Raw genomic sequence first — 22,500 nt, 5'->3', positions numbered from 1 at the left:
TGAGGATTTAATAAATGCGTACTCGTTAAAGTTATACCAAATATCAAAGTTGAATGATAGAAAAAAGACGACGTTAGAGTTGGTGGCTCTAGTGTGGGCGTAGACAGGTCCTAAAACGACCAGGTGGTTCACAGTGACCCCGGGCTAAATGCCACTGTCATTACTCTTACTTTGTTTGAATCATCTGAGCTCTGAAACCAATCTGCTCCTCTTCCCCCTCCACAGGACCACCTGCGGTTCTGAGAGAGACATTTAACTAAAACTCTAAGTCACTATTCTCCTCTTTGATTCTCGTCAATGTGTTTGGGTTTCCTGGTTGGTTGAATAACAGGTTGAATTGAATAGAAAGGGTTTTGGTTTATTAAGGAACATCACACTCGACAATCTGATCTCCGTCTCTCTTCTACCCTTTATTTCTAAAACAGCATTCAGTCTTTTGCCCACCTTCTGCACATAACGTTGGACCCTAGTGTTGAACTGTGTTAACTTCTAGATCACCTCAAAGTAATTCTGTTGGATGGGAAGAGAAGTGAGAAGATGGTGGACATACGTCCCCCATAGCAACCATTTGCAGTATCAGCATAGTACCGCTAGGTAGCAGTGTTTCACAACAAGAGACAATTCCATTATTTCCTCTGTGGATCTGGTCTTCTGAAGACAGCAGGGTTAATAATGGCGTGGAAGCAAATATTGACTCCGTGTTTTCTGGATCGTGTCAGAGAACAACATAATGAAAATAGAATGGTTCCAAATAGTAGGGCGTTTTTACTTAAAAAAATATTTTTGAAAAACATGGATATTAAAATACAGCCCAGCCATGTATTGACAGTCCCAGTACATTATATCGATATAATGTAATTATGAATACTAAAAACCCACATAATGCAAACAATAACTCTCTGAGGATGTGTTGACAGAGAACATGGGCCTGCTCCTCAGATAACTGGTCAACTGTTTATACAGAACCGGTTCAGCAGAGCTCAACCAACAGAAGGAAATGTGGTCATGTTTGATTAAAGGGTGATAACAGTTACACATTGTGTTCAGTCTCAGGTCACCGTCTGCGTTCTATGGTCATAAAACAATGTTGTAACAGAGACATGCGTCTCTGATGACATGATGACATGATGCCAACATCGTTTCATATCAGATTGTGACTGGTTTAGCAGAAGGTTCATTAAACACAAACTCCCACCCTGTCCGTCATTCATTAAAGAAGTGGAAACGTGCAGTAAGATGTGAGCTGTGCCTCTGGTGTCCTGGAGAACCACAAAGCCGTCTCACAGAATCAACACACTGACATCTTCAGCACGACGTCACAAGACAAAGGTTGTGGTGAAGGAAGTGGTTTTCAGGTGTTTTGACATGAGATGACATGAGATGTGATTCAGATGGTGGAACTTTGAGTGAGTAGCGATGGTGGGGGCGTGCGTCGTGAACAAACGTCTCTCAGACGGTCACGGCCTCTTGAACCGTCTGGTCTCCTGTAGGTCACACGCCACAGAGCACCCTAGAGGCTACGCTATGAACTACTGAGTCTGACTCTGAGGCAGCTTCAGTCTCCAGGTCACCCTGACCGACACACACGAGCTGGAATGAAATAAACATTAAAAGATAAGATAGTTACGTTTTTATTTTTACTATGAAACCCACAGAATCACATTCATTGTCGGAAAGCAGAAACATGACAGATATCGTTATCAGAGGTGGCACCTCCCCTCAGAGGTGGCTCGTCCTCCCCTCAGAGGAGGCTCCTCCTCCCGGAGGTGGCTCCTCCTCCCAGAGGTGGCTCCTCCCCTCAGAGGTGGCTCCTCCCCTCAGAGTTTCTTCCGGCGCCGGTCCGCCTCCAGGGCGCGGTCCTGCAGGGCGAGGTCCGCCTCCAGGGCGTGGTCCTCCAGGGCGTGGTCCAGCCAGTCCCTCTCCTCCTCCTCCGAGCCGCTGTCCTCGCTGTCGTCCGCCGCCAGCAGGCGGGAGTAGTTGATGCGGTGCTGCTGCCGGCTCCGCCCCCGGAGCAGTGGGAGGAGCACGCAGCAGCTGGCCACGCCCAGGGCCACGCCCCGCAGCAGCCAGCGCACCCCCCACCGCCCCGCCACCAGGCCCCCGCCCAGGGAGCCCAGCGCGGCCCCCAGCCCGGCGAAGAGCCAGCCGTACACACGCCGCACGCCGCGCTCAGAGCCCCCCGCCCCCACCTCCTCCACCTGGGCCCCCACCGCCCACCACAGGGGCCCCGCCGCCAGGCCCCGCAGCAGCTGGGCGGGCAGCGCGGCCCAGGGGCCCCACAGGAAGGAGCAGTACAGGCACTGGAGGGCCAGGACCCCCGCCCCGACCAGCAGGGCGGCCCCGGGGGCGGGGGCCCGGGGGAGCAGGCGCAGCAGCAGCGGGAAGGCCGCCTCCGCCAGGCCGCCCAGGGCCACGCCCACCCCCATGTGCAGCTCGCCCGCGCCCGCGTCCTCCATCGCCCACAGCAGGAAGTCGTCCAGCGCGGCGGTGGCGGCCCCGCCCACTAGGGCAGCGGCGGCGCCCAGGGGGCCCCCGGGGCGGGCCACGACCAGCCGCAGGGCCCCCAGGAGCCCGCGCCCCCGGGGCCCCCGCTTCCTGTCCAGGTGCAGCAGCGGCAGCAGGGCGGAGCCGACCAGCAGCGCGGGCGCGGCAGCGGCGGTGTAGCAGAAGAAGTGGGCGGCGCCCCGGGTCATGTGACCGCCGCCGCCTGCCGGGAGGAGGCAGGGCAGCCGGCTCACCAGGAGCCCCGCCCCACCGGCGCCGAGGGCCGCGCCCAGCGGGCCCCAGGGGGCCGCGTCACCGCGGCGGTCCGAGGCGTCGGCCGCGTCCAGGTAGTCGTGGAGACCGTCCTCCACCGCCCAGGCCAGCGGCGCCGCCAGCAGCTCCCACGCCGCCACGCCCACCAGGAGGAGGAGGAGGAGCCGCTGCCGCGCCGCCGCGGCCACACCCCCCTCCCCCCTCCCCCCCCCGCTGGGCTCCGGGACGCCCAGCGCCCGGCGGCTCAGGGTGGGGCGCAGCGTGGGGCGGGGCCCGTCGCCGGGGGGCCCCTCCCCCTCCGACCGACTGCCGTTGACGACCGACTGGTTGCCGCGGCTCGACGCCCCCCCCGGGATCACGCCAGCCACCCCCCGGGTCATGCCGGGCGCCGGCCGGCCGGAGGAGGAGGAGCCGCCGCTCGACGGCCCCACGGCGGGGGGGGCGCCGGGGGGGGCCCCTGCCACCGAGGAGCTGGGACCTGGGCTAACGCCAGGGCTAATGCTAACACTAGAGCTAACGCCAACGCCGGGGATAATGCTAACACTAGAGCTAACGCTAACTCCGGGGCTAACGCTAACACTAGAGCTAACGCTAACTCCGGGGCTAATACTAACACTAGAGCTAACGCCTGGGCTAACGCTAACTCCGGGGCTAATGCTAACACTAGAGCTAACGCCTGGGCTAACGCTAACTCCGGGGCTAACGCTAACACTAGAGCTAACGCCTGGGCTAACGCTAATGCTAACACTAGAGCTAACGCTAACGCCTGGGCTAACGCTAATGCCGGGGATAACGCTAACACTAGAGCTAATGCTAACAGTAGAGTTGATGCTAACCCTAGCCATGGTAGCGTTGCAGCGGCCCACCAGAGCGCCAGCGTCGCCGGGGGCGATGAAGGGGATGAGCAGCGCCACGGCGGCCGCGCCCACCAGGGACACGGCGGCCGCCAGCCGGCGCTGGTCGTAGCGCCGCGTCAGGGCGCCGGCCAGCGGGCTCCAGAGCAGCGTGGTCAGGTGACGGGCCGCCGCCACGGCGCCGGCGGCGGCGGCGCCCAGGCCCAGGCGCCGGAGGTACAGCGTGAGGAAGGGCAGGACGCAGCCCCGCCCCACGCTGCACAGGAAGTGGAAGGAGGAGGCCAGGAGGAGCGCCGCCCGGACGTCCACCTGCTGGGGGGGCTTCATGCTGGAGAGCTGGGGGGGGGGTGGCTGCGGGCTGGTTGGCTGTGGGCTGGCTGGCTGGTTGGTTGGCTGTGAGCTGGTTGGTTGGTTGGCTGGCTGGCTGGTTGGTTGGCTGTGGGCTGGTTGGTTGGCTGGCTGCCTGGTTGGCTGGCTGGCTGGCTGGTTGGCTGGTTGGTTGGCTGTGAGCTGGTTGGCTGATTGGCTGGCTGCCTGGCGTCAGCCTTCACATGAGGCGGTGACTACAGCTTCATGGAGACAGAAGGAGATGTGTTCATGTGTTCATATGTTCATGTGTTCATGTGTTCATGTCACACGGCATCACATGTTGGATGTTTACATTGAACATGTAAACATCGGACAACATTGATCTGACATAAAGCTTATAAAGTAATATAAAATGTAAATACTTGAAATGAATGTGCAACTTCATTTGATTTGACAATTATTAATATGAAACGCATGTGCGAAATGTGGTTGTGTAGGAGTAAAAACAGAATTGGTGTATTTGAAACTTTAATAAAAAAGTTTATTACAAAAATGAAAATACTGCATAGCTATGAATTTGTGATACCTAATATTTTGTTGTAATACAACTTAACTAGCCAACGGTATTGACATAACTGTAAATATTTTGGAATCAACACAAAAATAAATCATACTTCTTATAACAAACTAACATATGGAACGACAGCAAACCCTTTAGAGCAGAGAGTCTGAGTTCAGGAGCTTTGAGGAGGATTCCATCTCCGTGCAGCCCCGGGGCAGAAGGACCTCCGGGGCAGAAGGACCTCCGGCCAGCTGTCTGCTCTCAGGTGAACCGATCCACGTCACGCTCAAAGTTCCAGAGAAGTGAAAGTAAATTACCGGGTTAACTTCTGCCGCCGCACCAGAGCTCCTCACCGTCGGCGGTCCATCCTGAGCCAGAGGAACGTGGTGGTGGTGGAGGTATTCCTGTGCGCTGCCGGTATCGTTTCCAGCGCAGAAGTTACACCTGTTGCGCTTGTGTGTGCGTACTGTCTGGGACCGTGCATGCACTGTGCACCGCAGGCAGGACGCGTGTCTACAGCGCCACCGCGGGACGAGGCGGGCCCCTGAGTGCCGAGGGATTTGATGAGGGATGGGAGTCGTTGTAGGAAGCGAATACTATGGCCACGCCAACATCCCGTAAAGACACGCCCGCCTCTATTTCTGATTGGTCCGTCATACGCGCTTTTACTGGCTTGATATTAGCTGTTATGGTTAGGGTTAGGTTTAGGGGTTAGGGTTAGGTTCAGGGGTTAGGTTAGGGTTAGGTTTAGGGGTTAGGGTTAGGTTTATGGGTTATGGTTAGGTTTAGGGGTTAGGTTAGGTTTAGGAGTTAGGGTAAGGGTCATGGTTAGGTTTAGGGCTCTTTTGTGATGTTCTCGAATTCTCACAGCGAGGGTACCGTAGCGTCCCTTTGTGTTGCATGCAACCCGGCCAATCACAGACAGAGCAGGGCGGGTCTTGGCGTGGCCATAGTAGGAAAACTAATATCGCTTACGGGAACGGATGCATGAGTTCCGGATGCATGAGTTCTGCAGGAAGTGGAGCTGCGACTACAGAGTAGAAATGACACGTCTGCTGTGAAGGGCTCATGGTGTGAGTGAGACATGGATGAACACATGAATCTGGTATTAGGGATGATTTATTCTTATTTTAATAAAGTTGTTTGTGAAAAATGTACAATAATTATTATTTATTTATACAAAAGTCCAGTAGCCATTCTATGTGAACACCTATTAATTAGGAATTATAGCCATTTGAAATCTTCATTAAACATGTTAAAATATAATTCTGTATGCGCTGAAGAAACATGAATCTGTTTCATAAGGGTTACATTTTGGATCATTTGTACCTTATTTATTATTTATATCCCTGAACCATGTCACCCTCTGTAGTCCATTTCTGGAATAACAGTTTGAAGCACCGTCTGAAGTGTTAAATTATGAATAATTAATAATGTAACACTTTGACATACATTGTCATGATTGTTTTATTAAATGGTCAGTTTGGGGAATTTTTTGTTTCAATAAATTAGCGCGTATGTATGTGTATCTTCTCGGAAATCCTACTAGGTAGTCTCACTCTATGGCAGGGGTTCTCAAAGTTTTGACAGCTGAGGGCCAATTTAGGAACCCAAAATTTGACTGAGGGCCACCAAAGGATCTTTTTTTTAATAAAACAGAAAAAAATCCCATTTGTAATAATTTTAATGACCAGGTTGCATCTCTACAGTTACATGAATTGGTTTGCATCCAGTATAAACACATTTTAAATAACAAATTAGGCAAAACCTGGCACAACTTGAGAAAACCTTGAGAAACATTTGAACTAACACACAATCCCTGGGGTTCTCTGCTCTATACAGTCGAATTTGTGATATAACAGTCCTGTGTGCATTTCAGAATAAAAACTTATTTTGGTCAGTCTCATTGTGCCCTGCTTGAAAACAGGAAAAAAAATCCCATCTGTAATCATCTTAATGACCATCAATCTTTCCTAGGGTGATGGCCGGATTTTATCAGATGACCATTTTTTCGTATCAGACCAGGAAGCATAGCCAACAACAATCAAGTGGCATACCCTTTCATTATGTAGCTTTACATATCAGTCTATACGCGGTCTATGAGTTTGATTATGATACAGAATAATTTTTATTGTATCGTGTTATGTTGATAAAAAATAAAAAAAATCAATTCATTATTATTATTTTTTAACTTACATCTGTATGACATTGCGGGCCGCCAGGAATGTTTCTGCGGGTGCCATTGGCCCGCGGGCCGCACTTTGAGAACCAATGCTCTATAGGAACGTATCATCATAGTAGCCCAACAACGCCCCCTAGCGGTTTGAAATCCACCTAAACCACTTCTCACGCTTAAGTGCTTAAATCTATTCTCTTTATTAATACATTACAGACTTTGTTTAACATCACTTGACGGATAAGTCCTTATTTCTTCAACTTTAGAACATAATTGAGCTGTTCTATTATGACATTTACATTTTGCATCTTGTTTATTGGAGGTCTTGTATGAGTCTTGTCTGTCATTCGGTTGTTCAGATGAAAAATCCCTTGCTGCAAATACAGCTCACTACAATCAGATGAAATGAACAGCATATTATTGGATGTCTCTGAAGGCAATGAGGTTTATCAAGGCTCTTTGTTTGTAGATTGTTGACTTAAAGCTAAATAAAGCGTAGTCCACGATGAAGTGAGTACCGGAGTGCTTTAGAGAGAGGTCCAGAGTGTGTGGTCACCTCCCTCTGGTCTCCCTGAGTGTGAGGACGAGGACCTGAGGACCCCAGTGGACCTGAGCTCAAACCCAACGCTCTAGAACGTTCTCCATGAAGAGCTTCTCCCGATGACCAGGAGCCTCCAACACCGGACCAGAGCCCTGGAGCGCCACCGGCAGCACACCAACGCTCTCCGCTGACCTTCTGTTCCAGATCTTTCTGGAGCGTTCTTCGGCGTTCCCAGGGTGTTCTAAACGTTCCACGTTCTTCAGGAGCGTTCCGGTGTGTTCTGGGCGGTCCACGGTGTCCGGGACGTCCCCGGGTGGCGGGGGGTCAGTGGGGGGGGCGTCAGTGGGGGGGTCAGCGGGGGGGCGTCAGTGGGGGGGTCAGCGGGGGGTCAGCGGGGGGGTCAGTGGGGGGGGGGCAGTGGGGGGTCAGTGGGGGCGTCAGTGGGGGGGTCAGCGGGGGGTCAGCGGGGGGGTCAGTGGGGGGGCAGTGGGGGGGGTCAGTGGGGGGCGGCGGTGAAGGAGTTGACCGGGAGGCAGAGCAGGGAGCAGTAGGCGGGATGCAGTGGTCTGACGCGGCCCGGGAGTGGTCGGTGGGACAGCCAATCAGAGCTGCTGCCTGGTTTACAGCAGAGGGAGACGTCACACCTGGAGGGCCAGGAGAAAACAGTGAACACACAGCGCCCTCTGGAGGGACTGCTGGTGTATGGGTTAGGACAGAGAGAGAGAGAGAGAGAGAGAGAGAGAGAGAGAGATAGACGGAGAGAGGGAGAGAGAGAGAGAGAGAGCGAGAGGGAGAGAGAGAGAGAGAGAGAGTGAGGAGAGAGAGAGAGAGAGACGGTGAGATGGAGAGAGAGAGAGAGAGAGAGAGAGGTCAGTGTACCTGCTGACCCCCTGGATGATCCTCTTCTCGTCCTGGTCGAGGCAGACGGCGAAGGTGGTCCCGTCACAGCCACTCACACACACGCGGTCCACCCTCACCTCCGACACACAAAGCTGGGGGGGCCCCGGGGGGGGGTTAGATCTCTATATATATATATAGAGATCTAACCCCCCCCCTCTCTCTATACATATATATATATATATAGAGAGAGATACACTGAGGGGGGGGTCACCTGGTTGAAGCCGGTCTTGCAGCGGGTGGACTGCCTCTTCAGGACCTGGGTCAGGCTCAGCAGGAGGTTCTCCACGCCCAGGTCTACAGAGACCAGGTCCCAGGACCACGTTAGACCAGGTCCCAGTGGACCACATTAGAGAGGGTCATGTGACGGTCATGTGAGGGTCATGTGACGTCATGTGAGGGTCATGTGACAGTCATGTGAGGGTCATGTGACGGTCATGTGATTAGTGTGTGAGGGTCACGTGAGGGTCATGTGAGGGTCATGTGATGGTCATGTGACGGTCATGTGACGGTCACATGACGGTCATGTGACGGTCACATGACGGTCATGTGGGGGTCATGTGGGGGTCATGTGAGGGTCATGTGAGGGTCATGTGACGGGGGTGTGAGGGTCATGTGAGGGTCATGTGGGGGTCATGTGAGGGTCATGTGGGGGTCATGTGACGGGGGTCATGTGAGGGTCATGTGGGGGTCATGTGAGGGTCATGTGGGGGTCATGTGGCGGTCATGTGGGGGTCATGTGACGGGGGTCCGTACCGAGCAGATCCGCCCTCCTGCAGGCCTTGTGGAGGCTGATGGAGGTGCAGACCACCTCCCCCGCCTCCACCCAGCGGCCCCTCCCCCCCACCGACACCTGGGGGGACAGGAGACACGTGACCACCATGACCGCCGCCGTCCAATCACAGAGCAGGACGGGAGGGTCAGGTGACACAGGAGCTCAGGGTTACCTGGTTGTAGGCCACGCCCAGCGTCAGAGGCACCGCCTCCCGGTCGCCGTCGATCCCGAACCGCTTACTGGCCGCGCCTGAGAGGGAGGGGCCACGTTACCCTGTGTGTGTGTGTGTGTGTGTGTGTGTGTGTGTGTGTGTGTGTGTGTGTGTGTGTGTGTGTGTGTGTGTGTGTGTGTGTGTGTGTGTGTGGGACTGACCCATGGCCCTCACCGCCCGGGTCCCGGCCGCGTGTCCGAGCTCCAGAGAGTAGAGCAGCACCTCCCTCACCCGGCCCCCCCCCGCCAGGGTCAGCTGGACCCAACACACAACACAGCAGGACCAGTCAGGACCAGTCAGGACCAGTCAGGACCCCCAGGAACCAGTCAGGACCAGTCAGGACCCCCAGGAACCAGTCAGGACCAGTCAGGACCAGTCAGGACCAGTCAGGACCCCCTGGAACCAGTCAGGACCAGTCAGGACCCCCAGGGGCCAGTCAGGACCCCTAGGAACCAGTCAGGACCCCTAGGGACCAGTCAGGACCCCCAGGGACCAGTCAGGACCAGTCAGGACCCCTAGGAACCAGTCAGGACCCCTAGGAACCAGTCAGGACCCCTAGGGACCAGTCAGGACCAGTCAGGACCAGTCAGGACCCCCAGGGACCAGTCAGGACCAGTCAGGACTAATCAGGACCAGTCAACAAAAACAATGTGGGTAAATAAACTATGTGAATCTTTACAGCTGAGGTGTGTGTGTGTGTGTGTGTGTATGTGTGTGTGTGTGTGCCCTTTGACCTCTGCCCTGTAGAGCTGCAGCAGGGCGGGCTGGTGGGCGTGTCTACAGTAGTACAGCAGCAGATCAGCCAATAGGGGGAGGCAATCCATGCTGCTGCTTCCTGTGACCACATCTTCTGTGGTCGCTGTCGTCTAGGAAACGGAAAACACCAAACACCAACTGTCAACATCACAACATCAAACGAGGCCATTCAGTTCCTTCAGAATGAGAACTTAGTTACTCATAGTTAGTACTAGTTAGTACTAGTTAGTGTGTGTGTGTGTGTTTGCATGTGTGTGTGTGTGTGTGTGTGTTTGTATGAGTGTGTGTGTGCGTGCGTGCATGCGTGCGTGCGTGCGTGCGTGCGTGCATGTGTGCATGCATGTGTGCGTGTGCGTGCATGTGCGTGTGTGTGTTTGTATGTGTGTGTGTGTTTGTATGAGTGTGTGTGCGTGCACGTGTGTGTGTGTGTGTGTGTGTGTGCGCGCGCGCTCGCGCGTGTGTGTGTGTGCGCGTGCGTGCGTGTGCGTGTGTGTGTGTGTGTGTGTGTGTGTGTGTGTGTGTGTACCTGGTACAGGACGTGGGAGGACAGGCTGTGCAGGCTGAGGACGCTGCGCTGGTACCAGGGGTCCAGGAGCCCCAGGAGGTGGGCCACGTCCGTGGAGGCCTCCGGCCGCGGGGGCCCCGGGGGGTCCTGGGGGGCAGGGACCAGGGGACCGGATCAACACAACGCAAGATGGGAGTCACTGAGGCTCAGGAATGAATTATACACTAACCATCACTAGGTTAACCCATTCCCCATGCACACTAACCATCACTAGGTTAACCCATTCCCCATGCACACTAACCATCACTAGGTTAACCCATTCCCCATACACACTTACCATCACTAGGTTAACCTGTTCCCCGTAGACACTAACCATCACTAGGTTAACCTGTTCCCTGTATACACTAACCATCACTAGGTTAACCCGTTCCCCAGGGAATCAGGTTTGTGTTCTGCTCTAATCCGACACATTGATGAGAGTGCCCAGAGCTCAGTGCACCCGATGAACGTCATAACCCTTATCGCCATGACAACAGCATCAGCTCCTCCCCCCCGCCGCCCCTCCCCCCCCCGTCCTCACCGGGGGCGTGGGCGTGGCCCGGGGCGGACCCTCCGTCGGGGCATGGGCGTCGCCCGGCGCGGGCCCCTCCCCCGTCGTCGGCCTCAGGGCGGGGACGAAGAAGAAGTGGAGCCGGCACCTCCGGGTGAGCCTGGGGGTCCTGCGCTCGCTGCGCTGCAGGCGGCCGTAGGCCCGGGCCAGGCGGCCCAGCTCGCGGTCGCCGCCCAGCACCACCACGCGCACCAGGGCGCGGCCTGGCGGCTCCTCCCCCTCTGCCTCCTCCTCCTCGCAGCTCAGGATGGGGCGGCGCCGGACGCACACGGGCCGGTCCCCCAGTGGGGGGGCGGCGGCGTCGGGGGGGGGGCCCGCGGGGGCCGCGGGGGGGGGCACGTACCTGAACACAGGTTAGTGTCACCGGAGCCTGAGGTGGATAATAGCTTTATTATACGACACGTGAACGCTCCACTAATGAACCAGATGACAAGATAACAAGATAACACTGGTCGGGCCGTTTGTCTCGTGTTTGGTTGGTCTCGTGTTTGGTTGGTCTCGTGTTTGGTTGGTCTCTGGTTGGTTGGTCTCGTGTTTGTCTCGTGTTTGGTTGGTCTCGTGTTTGGTTTGTCTCGTGTTTGGTTGGTCTCTGGTTGGTTGGTCTCTGGTTGGTTTGTCTCGTGTTTGGTTTGTCTCGTGTTTGGTTGGTCTCGTGTTTGGTTGGTCTCGTGTTTGGTTGGTCTCGTGTTTGGTTGGTCTCGTGTTTGGTTTGTCTCGTGTTTGGTTGGTCTCGTGTTTGGTTGGTCTCGTGTTTGGTTGGTCTCTGGTTGGTTGGTCTCGTGTTCCTCTCCTCTGGTTGGTTGGTCTCGTGTTCCTCTCCTCTGGTTGGTTGATCTCGTGTTCCTCTCCTCTGGTTGGTGGCTCAGTGCCAGCGTGCTCATGAGCTTCTTGCTGAAGTCGCTCTGGGTAAAGTGTCTGACGCTGAGCGCCCTGAAGGTAAACGTAACGCAGTAGGATGTGAGCTAGAGCTGTCACTCACCTGGCGGGGGAGGGACTTGGAGCGTTTGAAGCGGGGGCCGCTGGGCGGCTCGGCCCCAGGGGCCCCGGGGGCCCCGGGGGCCCCGGGGGGCCCGTCGGCCCCCGTGCTGACGGGTCTGCGGCCGGCCGAGGGGCTGCGGGGGGTCTTGAACATCAGGGACAGCCGCTCCACGCGCAACAGCGACCGTGACTTCTTCTTGGGCTTCCTGCGAGCCACCGCCGCCGCGTGGGGGGCGGAGCCGTCGTCCGTCTCCACGACGACCTCCCCGGCGAGGTCGCTGTCGACGCCCGACCACCGGGGGGAGCGGGACGGGACGGACCAGCTGGAGGACAGCCCTGAGTCCCGGGAGGACGAGGAGCCGCTGGAGAACCGGTTCGGCCGGGCCTCCTTCTCGCTCTCCCCTCGGAACGCCGGGTCGTCCGCTCCGTTCCTCCCCTCCTCCTCCTCCTCCTCCTCCCCGTCCCCGTCGTCCTCTGAGTCGTAGTACAGGTCGGGCGCCAGGTCGTGGTGGACGGCGTTGGCCAGGATGGAGCTCAGATTATCTGGAGGACGAGGAGATGAACTCAACGACGGACCGGAGTCAGAAAATAACCTTATCTGCTTCAGCACTGTAACCATCTGTAGTAGTGCTTACTGTTATTACAGGGCTTCGACTCTCAGCCGGAAGGTTCTGGGTTTGATCCCCACCACTCCCCGTCCTAATGACATTTACTTCTGGCTTGGGCCGAACAGATCCTTTCCTCAGTGATCACCCAGTCGTCTGTGTCTGTACAGTAGTAATCTAGTAATCTAGTAATCAGTAATCTAGTCTAATCTGGAGAGTAGAATCGTGTTCTCCTTACCAAAGTTGTCTTTCTCCCAGGGACACACGAGGCATCTGGCGAACGGCAGCTGGATCACGTCTTCAGCACCTGAAGAAACAACAAACCCTTGTTGACTCTGAGTGACCTCGTTAAGTTCACTGCTGTTCTCTGCAGACCGCAGGAGGAGGAGTTTAGCAGAACACTGTTTCATCCTCTGTTTCATTAAACTATCGGGATGTTTAATCACGATTTGGATACCGTGGTAACCAACCCACTTCCTCAACAAGAGGCTTGAAATGAATCGAATCACAGAAGCAGCCTTGCTCTCCATCTTTGTTAGATATCTCGTCCCCTTCATCATCCTCCTCACCTTCGTCCCCGTCTCCGGAGAGGTTGACCTCCTCGCTGCCGTTAGCCTGGGAGCTAACTAGCCCGAGGCTCTGGGCTAGCAGCTCCATCCGGCCCAGGAGGCCCCGCCTGGCGGCCTCAGGCTCCGCCCCCGAGGATGCGGCCGCCTCCATGCTGTCCGTCACCACGGCTACCACCTCCTGCAGCTCCTCATCTCCTCTGGCCTGAGGAGGGAGAGAGAGAGAGAGAGAGAGAGAGAGAGAGAGAGAGGTTTTGATAAAGTTCTGTGGAGAGAAATAGAAACTATCCAGAGACAGTAACCATCTGAACATTCACTGGACAAGAAGAAAACACACTCTCTGCTCCAACGCATTACATAACACAAACAGATATAGAAAGAGGAAGACCATCGCTCACAGGAGATCATGACCAACACCAACCAGTTCTGGAGTTCAGGGTGAGAGAGGGGAGAGAGAGGAGAGAGAGAGAGAGAGAGAGAGAGAGAGAGAGAGAGAGAGAGAGAGAGGAGAGAGAGAGAGAGAGAGGGAGAGAGGGAGAGAGAGGAGAGAGAGGGGAGAGAGAGGAGAGAGAGGAGGAGAGAGAGAGGAGAGGGAGGAGAGAGAGAGTGGAGAGATGAGAGAGATGAGAGAGGAGAGAGAGAGAGGAGAGAGAGGAGAGAGAGGGAGGAGAAAGGAGAGAGAGGAGAGAGAGGAGAGAGAGTGAGAGGAGAGAGAGGGAGGAGAGGAGAGAGAGGAGAGAGGAGAGACAGAGAGAGAGAGAGAGGGGAGACAGGAGAGAGAGAGAGAGAGAGAGAGAGAGAGAGAGGGGAGACAGGAGAGATGAGAGAGATGAGAGAGGAGAGAGAGAGAGGAGAGAGAGAGAGAGAGAGAGAGAGGGGAGAGCAGCCAGCTCACCTGCAGCGCGGCCTGGAGGCTCCGCAGAGCGTAGGCGTTGCCTAGCGATGCCTGGACGGCGTGGGAGACGAGGCGGACGGCGGCAGCCCGCGCCGTCAGCTGCCCCCGCTGGAGCTGAGCAGAGAGGGCCCGCACGCCTGGGGGGCCCGCCTCCCCCCCGGCCGCCAACAGCACCGTGCTGCACACACACACGCACACAAGCACACACACACACGCACACGTGCACACACACACACGCACACACACACACACACACACACACACACATACAAGCACACACACACACACACACAGGCTGTGTTCAAACAAAGGAGCCCACAGAGAAACAGAGCGTACTGTATACATACTGTACAAACACAAACACACTAGGTAGTCACACTACACACACTCACACACACACACACACACACACACACACTGAAGTCATAGCTCACATGGTCTTAGCGCGGTGGTTCCCTGTGTTCAGCCACTGCTCTTCTCTCACCAGCCTCTGAAAAGAGATTCCTGGAGAAGATCCACACATGAATTCATCCATTCACCACATGTTAGGTCTCAGTGTGTAACACTCCGCCCCTTGGTAACGTGTCAGGGCGCACTCACACTAGGCCCTCTGCACCGGGCCCCAGTACGTCTGCCCCCTAGAGTCTAGGCCCTCTGTACCCCAGTACGTCTGCCCCCTAGAGTCTAGGTCGTCTGTCTAGTGTGAGCACGCCATCCGTACTCCAGTACAGCTCAACTCCGTGGCCTCAGTTCACTTCAGAGAGGTGTGCTCAGGCCACGCTACAGACGCTACTGAGCCGACACGCGCACACGCACGGATACAAACCGTATGTACAAGAGGCCACCGTACTCTGGCCCAGGTGAGATCGCCTAGTGTGAGCACAGGCCAGCGGCACAGTGTGGGGGGGGGGGGGGGAGACTCGTGGAGTCTCGCGTGCCTCGTGGTCGTCTTTGATTCCCTTCCGTTAACAGTGGTTCCCAACCTTGGGGTCGAGAGCCCACCGAGGCTGTCTGATGCATATGGGGTCGCAGGAGAACAGGGTGCGGTCGGCCCCCTGCTGGGGGTCAGGGTGGGGTCTGGGGGTGTACCTGGGGGTCAGGGTGAGGTGTGGTGGTGTACCTGGGGGTCAGGGTGAGGTGTGGGGGTGTACCTGGGGGTCAGGGTGGGGTCTGGGGGTGTACCTGGGGGTCAGGGTGGGGTCTGGGGGTGTACCTGGGGGTCAGGGTGGGGTCTGGGGGTCAGGGTGAGGTCTGGGGGTCAGGGTGAGGTGTGGGGGTGTACCTGGGGGTCAGGGTGAGGTCTGGGGGTGTACCTGGGGGTCAGGGTGAGGTCTGGGGGTGTACCTGGGGGTCAGGGTGAGGTCGGCCCCCTGCTGGTGAGGTGTGGGGGTGTACCTGGGGGTCAGGGTGAGGTCTGGGGGTGTACCTGGGGGTCAGGATGGGGGTCAGGGTGGGGTCAGGGTGAGGTGTGGGGGTCAGGGTGGGGTCAGGGTGAGGTCTGGGTGTACCTGGGGGTCAGGGTGGGGTCAGGGTGTACCTGGGGGTCAGGGTGGGGTGGTGTACCTGGGGGTCAGGGTGAGGTGTGGGGGTCAGGGTGGGGGTCAGGGTGGGGTCAGGGTGAGGTCTGGGGGTCAGGGTGAGGTCAGGGTGTACCTGGGGGTCAGGGTGGGGTCAGGGTGTACCTGGGGGTCAGGGTGGGGTCAGGGTGTACCTGGGGGTCAGGGTGGGGTCAGGGTGTACCTGGCGCGCGGAGCTCTGTGGAGAGGAGCTTCAGCAGCCGTCTGGAGGCGGAGCTGCAGGGCTGGGGCCACGACAGGAAGCGGTGGAACAGGCTGTAGGCCTCCTGGAGGACAGAGCCTTCTGGAACCCAGTGGGAGGTCTGCCGGAGCACAGGAAGTGCTTAGCTAATACACTTTTCAAAATAAAATAAAAATAAATACTAACTGAATAGAAACTAAAATAAATAATTGTTTTAGTTTATACTACACATGAGCACTCCAAAAATAAACAAGATAACACTTTTTTTTTTCAAGATAACATCACGCGATGAAATCAAATTGTGCTATCTTAGGAGGAGGGTGTGTAGCATAGACTAATGTTTGTTATCACCTTCATAAATATGAAGGTGATAACAAAATGAAATATATGTTTTTATTTAAATGTGCATGAATGTCAACAAATATATTCGTTTCAAAATAAAATGCACGGTAGCCTATTTGAAAGCATCATTGACCTTTGTATGAGCAGGATGTAAACAAAGAATTCCAAAATAAAAATACTTTCATCGTCCATGTTGGTGAGGTGTTGGTGTGTGTGACGGAGGAAGGAGGCTCACCTTGAGGAGGGTGGAGGAGAACAGGAGGGTGAGAGGCACCACCAGCTCATACTGACTGGACTCCAGCACCTGCAGCACAGACACCACTGCTGACACCAGTCCACTCCTGCCCATTTACCAGTTACCTCCCAGTTACCTCCCAGTGTTAGGGTGGTGGAGGTGTAGGGTTAGGTGTTAGGGTAGTGTAGGGTGGTGGAGGTGTAGGGTTAGGTGTTAGGGCTGTGTTAGGGTGGTGTAAGGTGGTGTAGGGAGGTGTAGGGTGGTGTTAGGTGGTGTAGGGTGGTGTAGGGTGGTGTTAGGGTGGTGTAGGGTGGTGTTAGGGTGGTGTAGGTGAAGGGTTAGGTGTTAGGGTGGTGTTAGGTTGTGTAGGGTGGTGTTAGGGCAGTGTAGGGTGGTGTTAGGGTGGTGTTAGGGTGATGTTAGGGTGGTGTAGGGTGGTGTTAGGGCAGTGCAGGGTGGTGTAGGGTGGTGTTAGGGCGGTGTAGGGTGGTGTTAGGGTGGTGTAGGGTGGTGTTAGGGCAGTGTAGGGTGGTGTTAGGGTGGTGCCTCACCTCCTGGGTCTTGGTGAGGAGGTGTAGGGTGGTGTAGGGTGGTGTAGGGTGGTGTAGGGTGGTGTTAGGTGGTGTAGGGTGGTGTTAGGTGGTGTTAGGTGGTGTAGGGTGGTGTTAGGGTGGTGCCTCACCTCCTGGGTCTTGGTGAGGAGGTGTAGGGTGGTGTAGGGTGGTGTTAGGTGGTGTAGGGTGGTGTAGGGTGGTGTTAGGTGGTGTAGGGTGGTGTTAGGGTGGTGTTAGGGTGGTGCCTCACATCCTGGGTCTTGGTGAGGAGGTGTAGGGTGGTGTTAGGTGGTGTAGGGTGGTGTCGGGTGGTGTTAGGGTGGTGTTAGGGTGGTGCCTCACCTCCTGGGTCTTGGTGAGGAGGTGCTGCAGGAGGATCACTGAGTTTTTCTCCTCTCTGTTCAGCAGCTCCTCCAGACCCCAGCGGTTCAGACTCACACCGGCTGGACACACACACACACACACACACATACATGCACACACACACACACACACACGCACACACACAGAGGGGTTACACACACACACGCGCGCACACACAGAGGGGTTACACACACGCTTGCACAAACAGACACACGCACACACACACCTATAATACAGGCACACACACAGAGTTTGCACAGACACACACACACAGCATGTACACACACACACGTAAATGCGCTGACGCAAACACTGCCGCACAACCGCACAACCGCACAACCGCACAACCGCACAACCGCACACCCCTCTGTCTCTCCCGTCGTCGGGTGTCTTCCTGTCACCAAGCTTTCGATTCCCATTTAGGCGTTGTGTTGTGTTGTGTTGTGTTGTGTTAGCAACGGTCCAGTCCAACACTCAAAGCTCTGGTTCCGTTTATGAGTTGCTCAGCATTCACTCAATTCATTCATTCATTCCTTCATTACTTCATGCATTGCTCAAGGTTTGCATCGAATCACTTTTCGAGAGTTTCAGTCAATAGATTTTCATATGCATTCATAAAAAGATGTGTGATCCTGCTCTAGTCAGTGCGCTATGACGTCCACGTCTGCAGCAGAGTATGGACCAGTACGGCTCTGGTCTGCCTCCTCTGAACCTCTTTCTACCCTTTACAGAACTTTTACAGAAGACAACTTCATGATCTACAGTCTACTGAATGAATGGTTCAGTCCTTCTCTAAAAGCCTCTCCTCCCCTGGAGGTCTGAGCCTCCTCCCCTGGAGGTCTGAGCCTCCTCACCTGGAGCTCTGAGCCTCCTCCCCTGGAGGTGCGCGACTCACCGTTCCAGAAGTCCTGGTTGGGGGCGTCGCGGTGCAGGCCCGCAAGGCAGCGCTGGAGGGCATGGTGGATCCGGTCCTCTGTGCACGAGCTCAGTTCCATCTCACATGTCCCAGCTCGGTGGTCTGACCCAGACCCGGACCCAGAGCTAGACCAGAACCCAGACCCAGACCCAGACCCAGTCCGGTCCAAACCCTCCCAGCCTACAGTGGGAGTCGGAGCGAGGGCAGAGTGGAACACGGCGTCTCCTTATGTCCCTCTTACCAAAATAACCGTTTCCTTCAGCGCTTCTTCCTGCCGTCAGGCGGAGATGCAGAGACTTAATGTTCACAGCGAGCGTGAAGCAAGCGAGTCATCGCTTCCTCCAGACGTGAGTCACGGGCTGTCGCCACAGCAGCCGGAGACTAGCGGTCAAAAGCAGAAGAAGAGAGAACAGCGCTTCTCCATTTCACGGGTTCCTGTCCCTCTGAAGCCTATGATGAGTCTCACACATGAATGAACGGATCTCAGCACTGAGGAGAACAGAGATTCAGACCTGAGGTTACCCAAGATATTAACGAATATATGTACTCACGATTATTGTTACACAAGGTACAGAGAGAACCACATCCGACTGCAAGTGTACTAGTTGCGCGCGCGCGTGTGTGTGTGTGTGTGTGTGTGTGTGTGTGTGTGTGTGCATGCTTGCACGTTTGTGGTTGTGTCTATGTGTGTGTATATCTGCCTGGGTGTGTGTGTGTGTGTGTGTGTGTGTGTGTGTGTGTGCGTGCTTGCACGTTTGTGGTTGTGTCTATGTGTGTGTATAGGTGTGTGTGTGTGTGTGTGTGTGTGTTACTGTATACATGTGTGAGGGTGCATGCGTGCATGCTTGTGTGTGTGTGTGTGTGTGCGTGGGTGTTGTATGTAGGTGTTGAATGTATGCATGCATGTGTGTGTGTGTGTGTGTGTGTTCTTCCTCGCCTGCTCTTCCTCCTTGACTTCATGTCTCTCCCTGATTGGCTGCTGTGTGGGGGTTGACGCCCCCCATTGTCCTCACGTCTGTGTGTTTCCTCCGCTGCCTCGTCTCCTCCTGGTGTGTATAGCTAACATACATCCAGGCTCCTCGACAAACAACAGACCACAGGGGACTCTCTGCTGTACATCTGATGAGCTGATCTTATGATCAGAGACAAAATGACACCTTCATCAGAACTCTGCAACAGATTTCCTGATTGCGGACTTGTTCAGAGAAGTGTCTTCATCTCTGCATATCCCCCCCCCCCCCCCCCCCCCCGCTCTTACGCACTTATTGTACGTTGTGCGTCCTGGCACTTAACAACAGTACTGAGCATCATGTAGCATCTTATCTTAGCTGTCTTTGTTGTGTACGGGGAATGGGTTAACCTAGTGGTTGTTAGTGTGTACGGGGAATGGGTTAACCTGGTGATGGTTAGTGTGTACGGGGAATGGGTTAACCTAGTGGTTGTTAGTGCTTGGCATTTGGTTCTATGAACATCCTTACTGTACCGACAGCGATATATTGTTGTTTCTCTTTCTTCTGACAAATGTACTTATTGTAAATCTCTTAGAATAAAACGGTCAGCTAAATGTCGTAAATGTAGATGCAAATGTACATCTTATTCACGACTGGTACATTTTGGCTGGGCAGGCTGCTGGAGACCAAAGAGTAAAGGTAGATTAATACAATTCATAACCGTATACAATTTAAATAATTAATTGAAATTCGTAAAATACTGTTTGATACGGTGGTACCCTGTGTAAGACCCTGGTTCACAGCTATTACATTCCCCTCTGTGCTTTAATGGACTTTCATATGCAAAGTAATAATTAATTATTCATTCATGGCTACACTTAGGTGTCCTGATTTGATTAAATCATTCCACTGACCTTTGATTCACCACAGATATACAGTTCAGGTGTACGTTTGGTTTTGATACTTTTGAACGTCCCATTTGTAGGACCTCATTTCTCAACGCATGCGTTCCGATTTTGCTATCTTGCACTTTTGTTTGGGTTTTCAAACCGGTTGCCAGTTGGGCTTCCGTAGTCTACCGCCTATGCATATCACAACAAACAGAAGGAGACAATGCATCGCATTGCAAACTATTCATCTTAATAGTTCAGCCTGGCGCATTCATAACTGCACCTGTACCTTAGGCAGACCATATTTCCGCCCTTGTAACCCGACGTGTTGTGCGTAATCAGTGCCCAAGGAGAGACAGGCCTACTGGTCCAACCTATATTAACAAAGGACTGGTCCTAAATTCACCACCATTTTACTTATTGGTTAAAATAGCTTTTATTAATAGGCGTACGTTGTTACGTTCAATACTATCAAATACTATACAGACGATGGGGCGCAGGAAGGTGTAATGAACAGAGTTGGCCGGCAAGCGGCGCTGTTTCCCTCTATGTCCACCCGCCCTGCGGGAGGCGAATGTGTTTTCCGTAGGCGGAATCCGGGAAAAGTCCCGCCTCAAGCGCCAGGATTGTCAGTCTCGCACTCGCACGCCAGCCGGAGCTCCGTCATCATGCATTCATTCATATTTTGTCGCTAGCCGCTCTGCCGCTTCGCGTTTACTGAGATGATAATGTATGTCAACTTCGCCCTCACGCTATGACTCTCGCCACGCAGTCCTGAACACATTTCTAACCCTAACCCTAAAGGGAGACAAATTAAAGCCAATTCTAATTCACCAAACAGCTGTAATGTTAGAGATCGTGAGATCCCCAAATTGACGTTAGGGCTACAATCAAGACGACACTGTGGGGCTATGCCTTTGTAATCTTGGATATTTCTATAAAAGAGAAGTTGATTCATTTGTTTGCTCTTTTGTTTCATCATTAGGCTGTGTTAATAGGCCTACATAGTAAATTGTTAATCGTTCTTCTTAATTAGGCAATTAGGCCTACTATATTTAAATTAAGTAGAAATCATTTATATATACGTTTGTCAACATAATGAATAACACACACACGCGAATCAGATAAATGCGTTTGATAACGTTCGTTTAATATCCATTACAGTTTAAGTTACCTTCCATGTGATCGCGCCGACAGATGCAGTCACGTGACCGATTTTGGCCTTTTTTGGATTGGATCAGGGATTTAACCAACGTGATTGGATAATCTCCGGCTGTCCCCTCATTAATATTCATGATTTTCCCGGAGTCCGCCTACGACAAACACATTCGCGCCGGGCTGCGAGAGGGAGCGCAGAGAAGGAAGCGCAGAGAAGGGAGGGAGGCAGAGAGGGGAGGGAGGCAGAGAGGGTGCGCGGAGAGGGGAGGGAGGCAGAGAGGGGAGGGAGCGCGGAGAGGGGAGGGAGGCAGAGAGGGGAGGGAGGCAGAGAGGGGATGGGACAGCAGTCGCTGGAGGTGCCAGAGGTGTGACTGAGTGAGAGACGCGGTACCAGTTGGTTCTCTGCCATTATCCTTATTTTGGATTTTTTTTTAAGGAGATTTAAATCAGACGAGATAATCCTAACAGAGCGTACTGCGGGGAGTGCGAACGGAACGGCTTTTGTGGAGTTTCTTCACTTTCTTTTCGGTCTGAACTGTGACTCGGAGGCAGTGTCATCTTGTGGAGTTTCCTCGTAAGTTATAGTATTATATATGAGATATATATATATATATATATATATATATATATATATATAGTTAATCTTTAAATGTGCATGCTTTACTCTGAAGGCATCTCGCTCTACTCAACATTGACTCAATGTTTGCATTCGTTGTTGTTGAAAAATGTCAGTCGCTCGTTTTTCATACTTTTAAATTCAAACGTTCCAGCCGCGGCGGTTTAATGTACATATTAATATCTACCCTCTCCTCCTCCTCCTCGGGACCGGAGGCCGGTGGTTGAGATGCTCTCCGTGTGGCGGCTCTGGGTCCCGCTGGTGACGGCGGTGCTGCTGGGCCGGGCGGCGCGCGGCGGCCCCGGCCTCAGCATGTTCGCCGCGCAGTCGTCCCCCCCGGACCCCTGCTACGACGAGAACGGGACCCCCCGCCGCTGCATCCCCGACTTCGTGAACTCCGCGTTCGGCAAGGACGTGCGCGTGTCCAGCACGTGCGGCAGCCCCGCTGCGCGCTACTGCGTGGCGGCGGAGAAGGGCCCCGAGGAGGAAGAGGAGGAAGAGGAGGAGGAGGAGGAGAGGACGCGGGAGTGCCACACATGCGACGCGGAGGACCCCAAGAAGGCGCACCCGCCGGCGTACCTCACCGACCTCAACAACCCGCACAACCTGACCTGCTGGCGCTCCGAGAACTTCGTGCAGTTCCCACACAACGTCACGCTCACGCTGTCGCTGGGGAAGAAGTTCGAGGTGACGTACGTCAGCCTGCAGTTCTGCTCGCCGC

General features: G+C 54.5%; 2 protein-coding genes and 1 pseudogene across 3 annotated transcripts in view; 1 reads left to right on the top strand and 2 right to left on the bottom strand.

The window, feature by feature from the left end:
* Positions 1-1,714: 1,714 nt before the first annotated feature.
* mfsd6l (major facilitator superfamily domain containing 6-like) lies at positions 1,715-4,943 on the bottom strand. The gene is made up of 2 exons (XM_084469018.1): positions 4,800-4,943; positions 1,715-4,180 (listed from the first exon to the last, which is right to left on the bottom strand). The coding sequence occupies exon 2, from the start codon at positions 3,936-3,938 to the stop codon at positions 1,818-1,820; it is 2,121 nt and encodes a 706-aa protein (XP_084325144.1). The 5' UTR covers positions 3,939-4,180; positions 4,800-4,943; the 3' UTR covers positions 1,715-1,817.
* Positions 4,944-7,635: 2,692 nt separating this feature from the next.
* On the bottom strand, positions 7,636-18,448 carry LOC311379893 (phosphoinositide 3-kinase regulatory subunit 5-like). The gene is given in 19 exon segments (XM_084488351.1): positions 7,636-7,843; positions 8,079-8,191; positions 8,311-8,393; positions 8,853-8,949; positions 9,044-9,120; positions 9,244-9,337; positions 9,817-9,948; positions 10,365-10,490; positions 10,924-11,154; positions 11,156-11,296; positions 11,933-12,474; positions 12,775-12,843; positions 13,106-13,307; positions 13,998-14,175; positions 14,432-14,501; positions 15,738-15,876; positions 16,333-16,401; positions 17,229-17,329; positions 18,145-18,448. Coding segments are annotated over 19 exon segments (2,712 nt in total). The 5' UTR covers positions 18,245-18,448; the 3' UTR covers positions 7,636-7,695.
* Positions 18,449-21,508: 3,060 nt separating this feature from the next.
* LOC311382313 (netrin-1 pseudogene) overlaps positions 21,509-22,500 on the top strand; it is a 2,350-nt pseudogene continuing 1,358 nt past the window's right edge. Inside the window, exons 1-2 of the transcript in view lie at positions 21,509-21,737; positions 21,995-22,498. The product of the transcript in view is annotated as a netrin-1 pseudogene (transcript). The remainder of the gene's footprint in view (positions 21,738-21,994; positions 22,499-22,500) is intronic.

This window comes from Micromesistius poutassou (genome assembly GCF_964030765.1).
Source record: "Micromesistius poutassou genome assembly, chromosome: 1".
Lineage (NCBI taxonomy): Eukaryota > Metazoa > Chordata > Actinopteri > Gadiformes > Gadidae > Micromesistius > Micromesistius poutassou.
The sequence above is the reverse complement of the archived record's forward strand: the minus strand, read 5'-3'. Positions and strand labels throughout refer to the sequence as shown.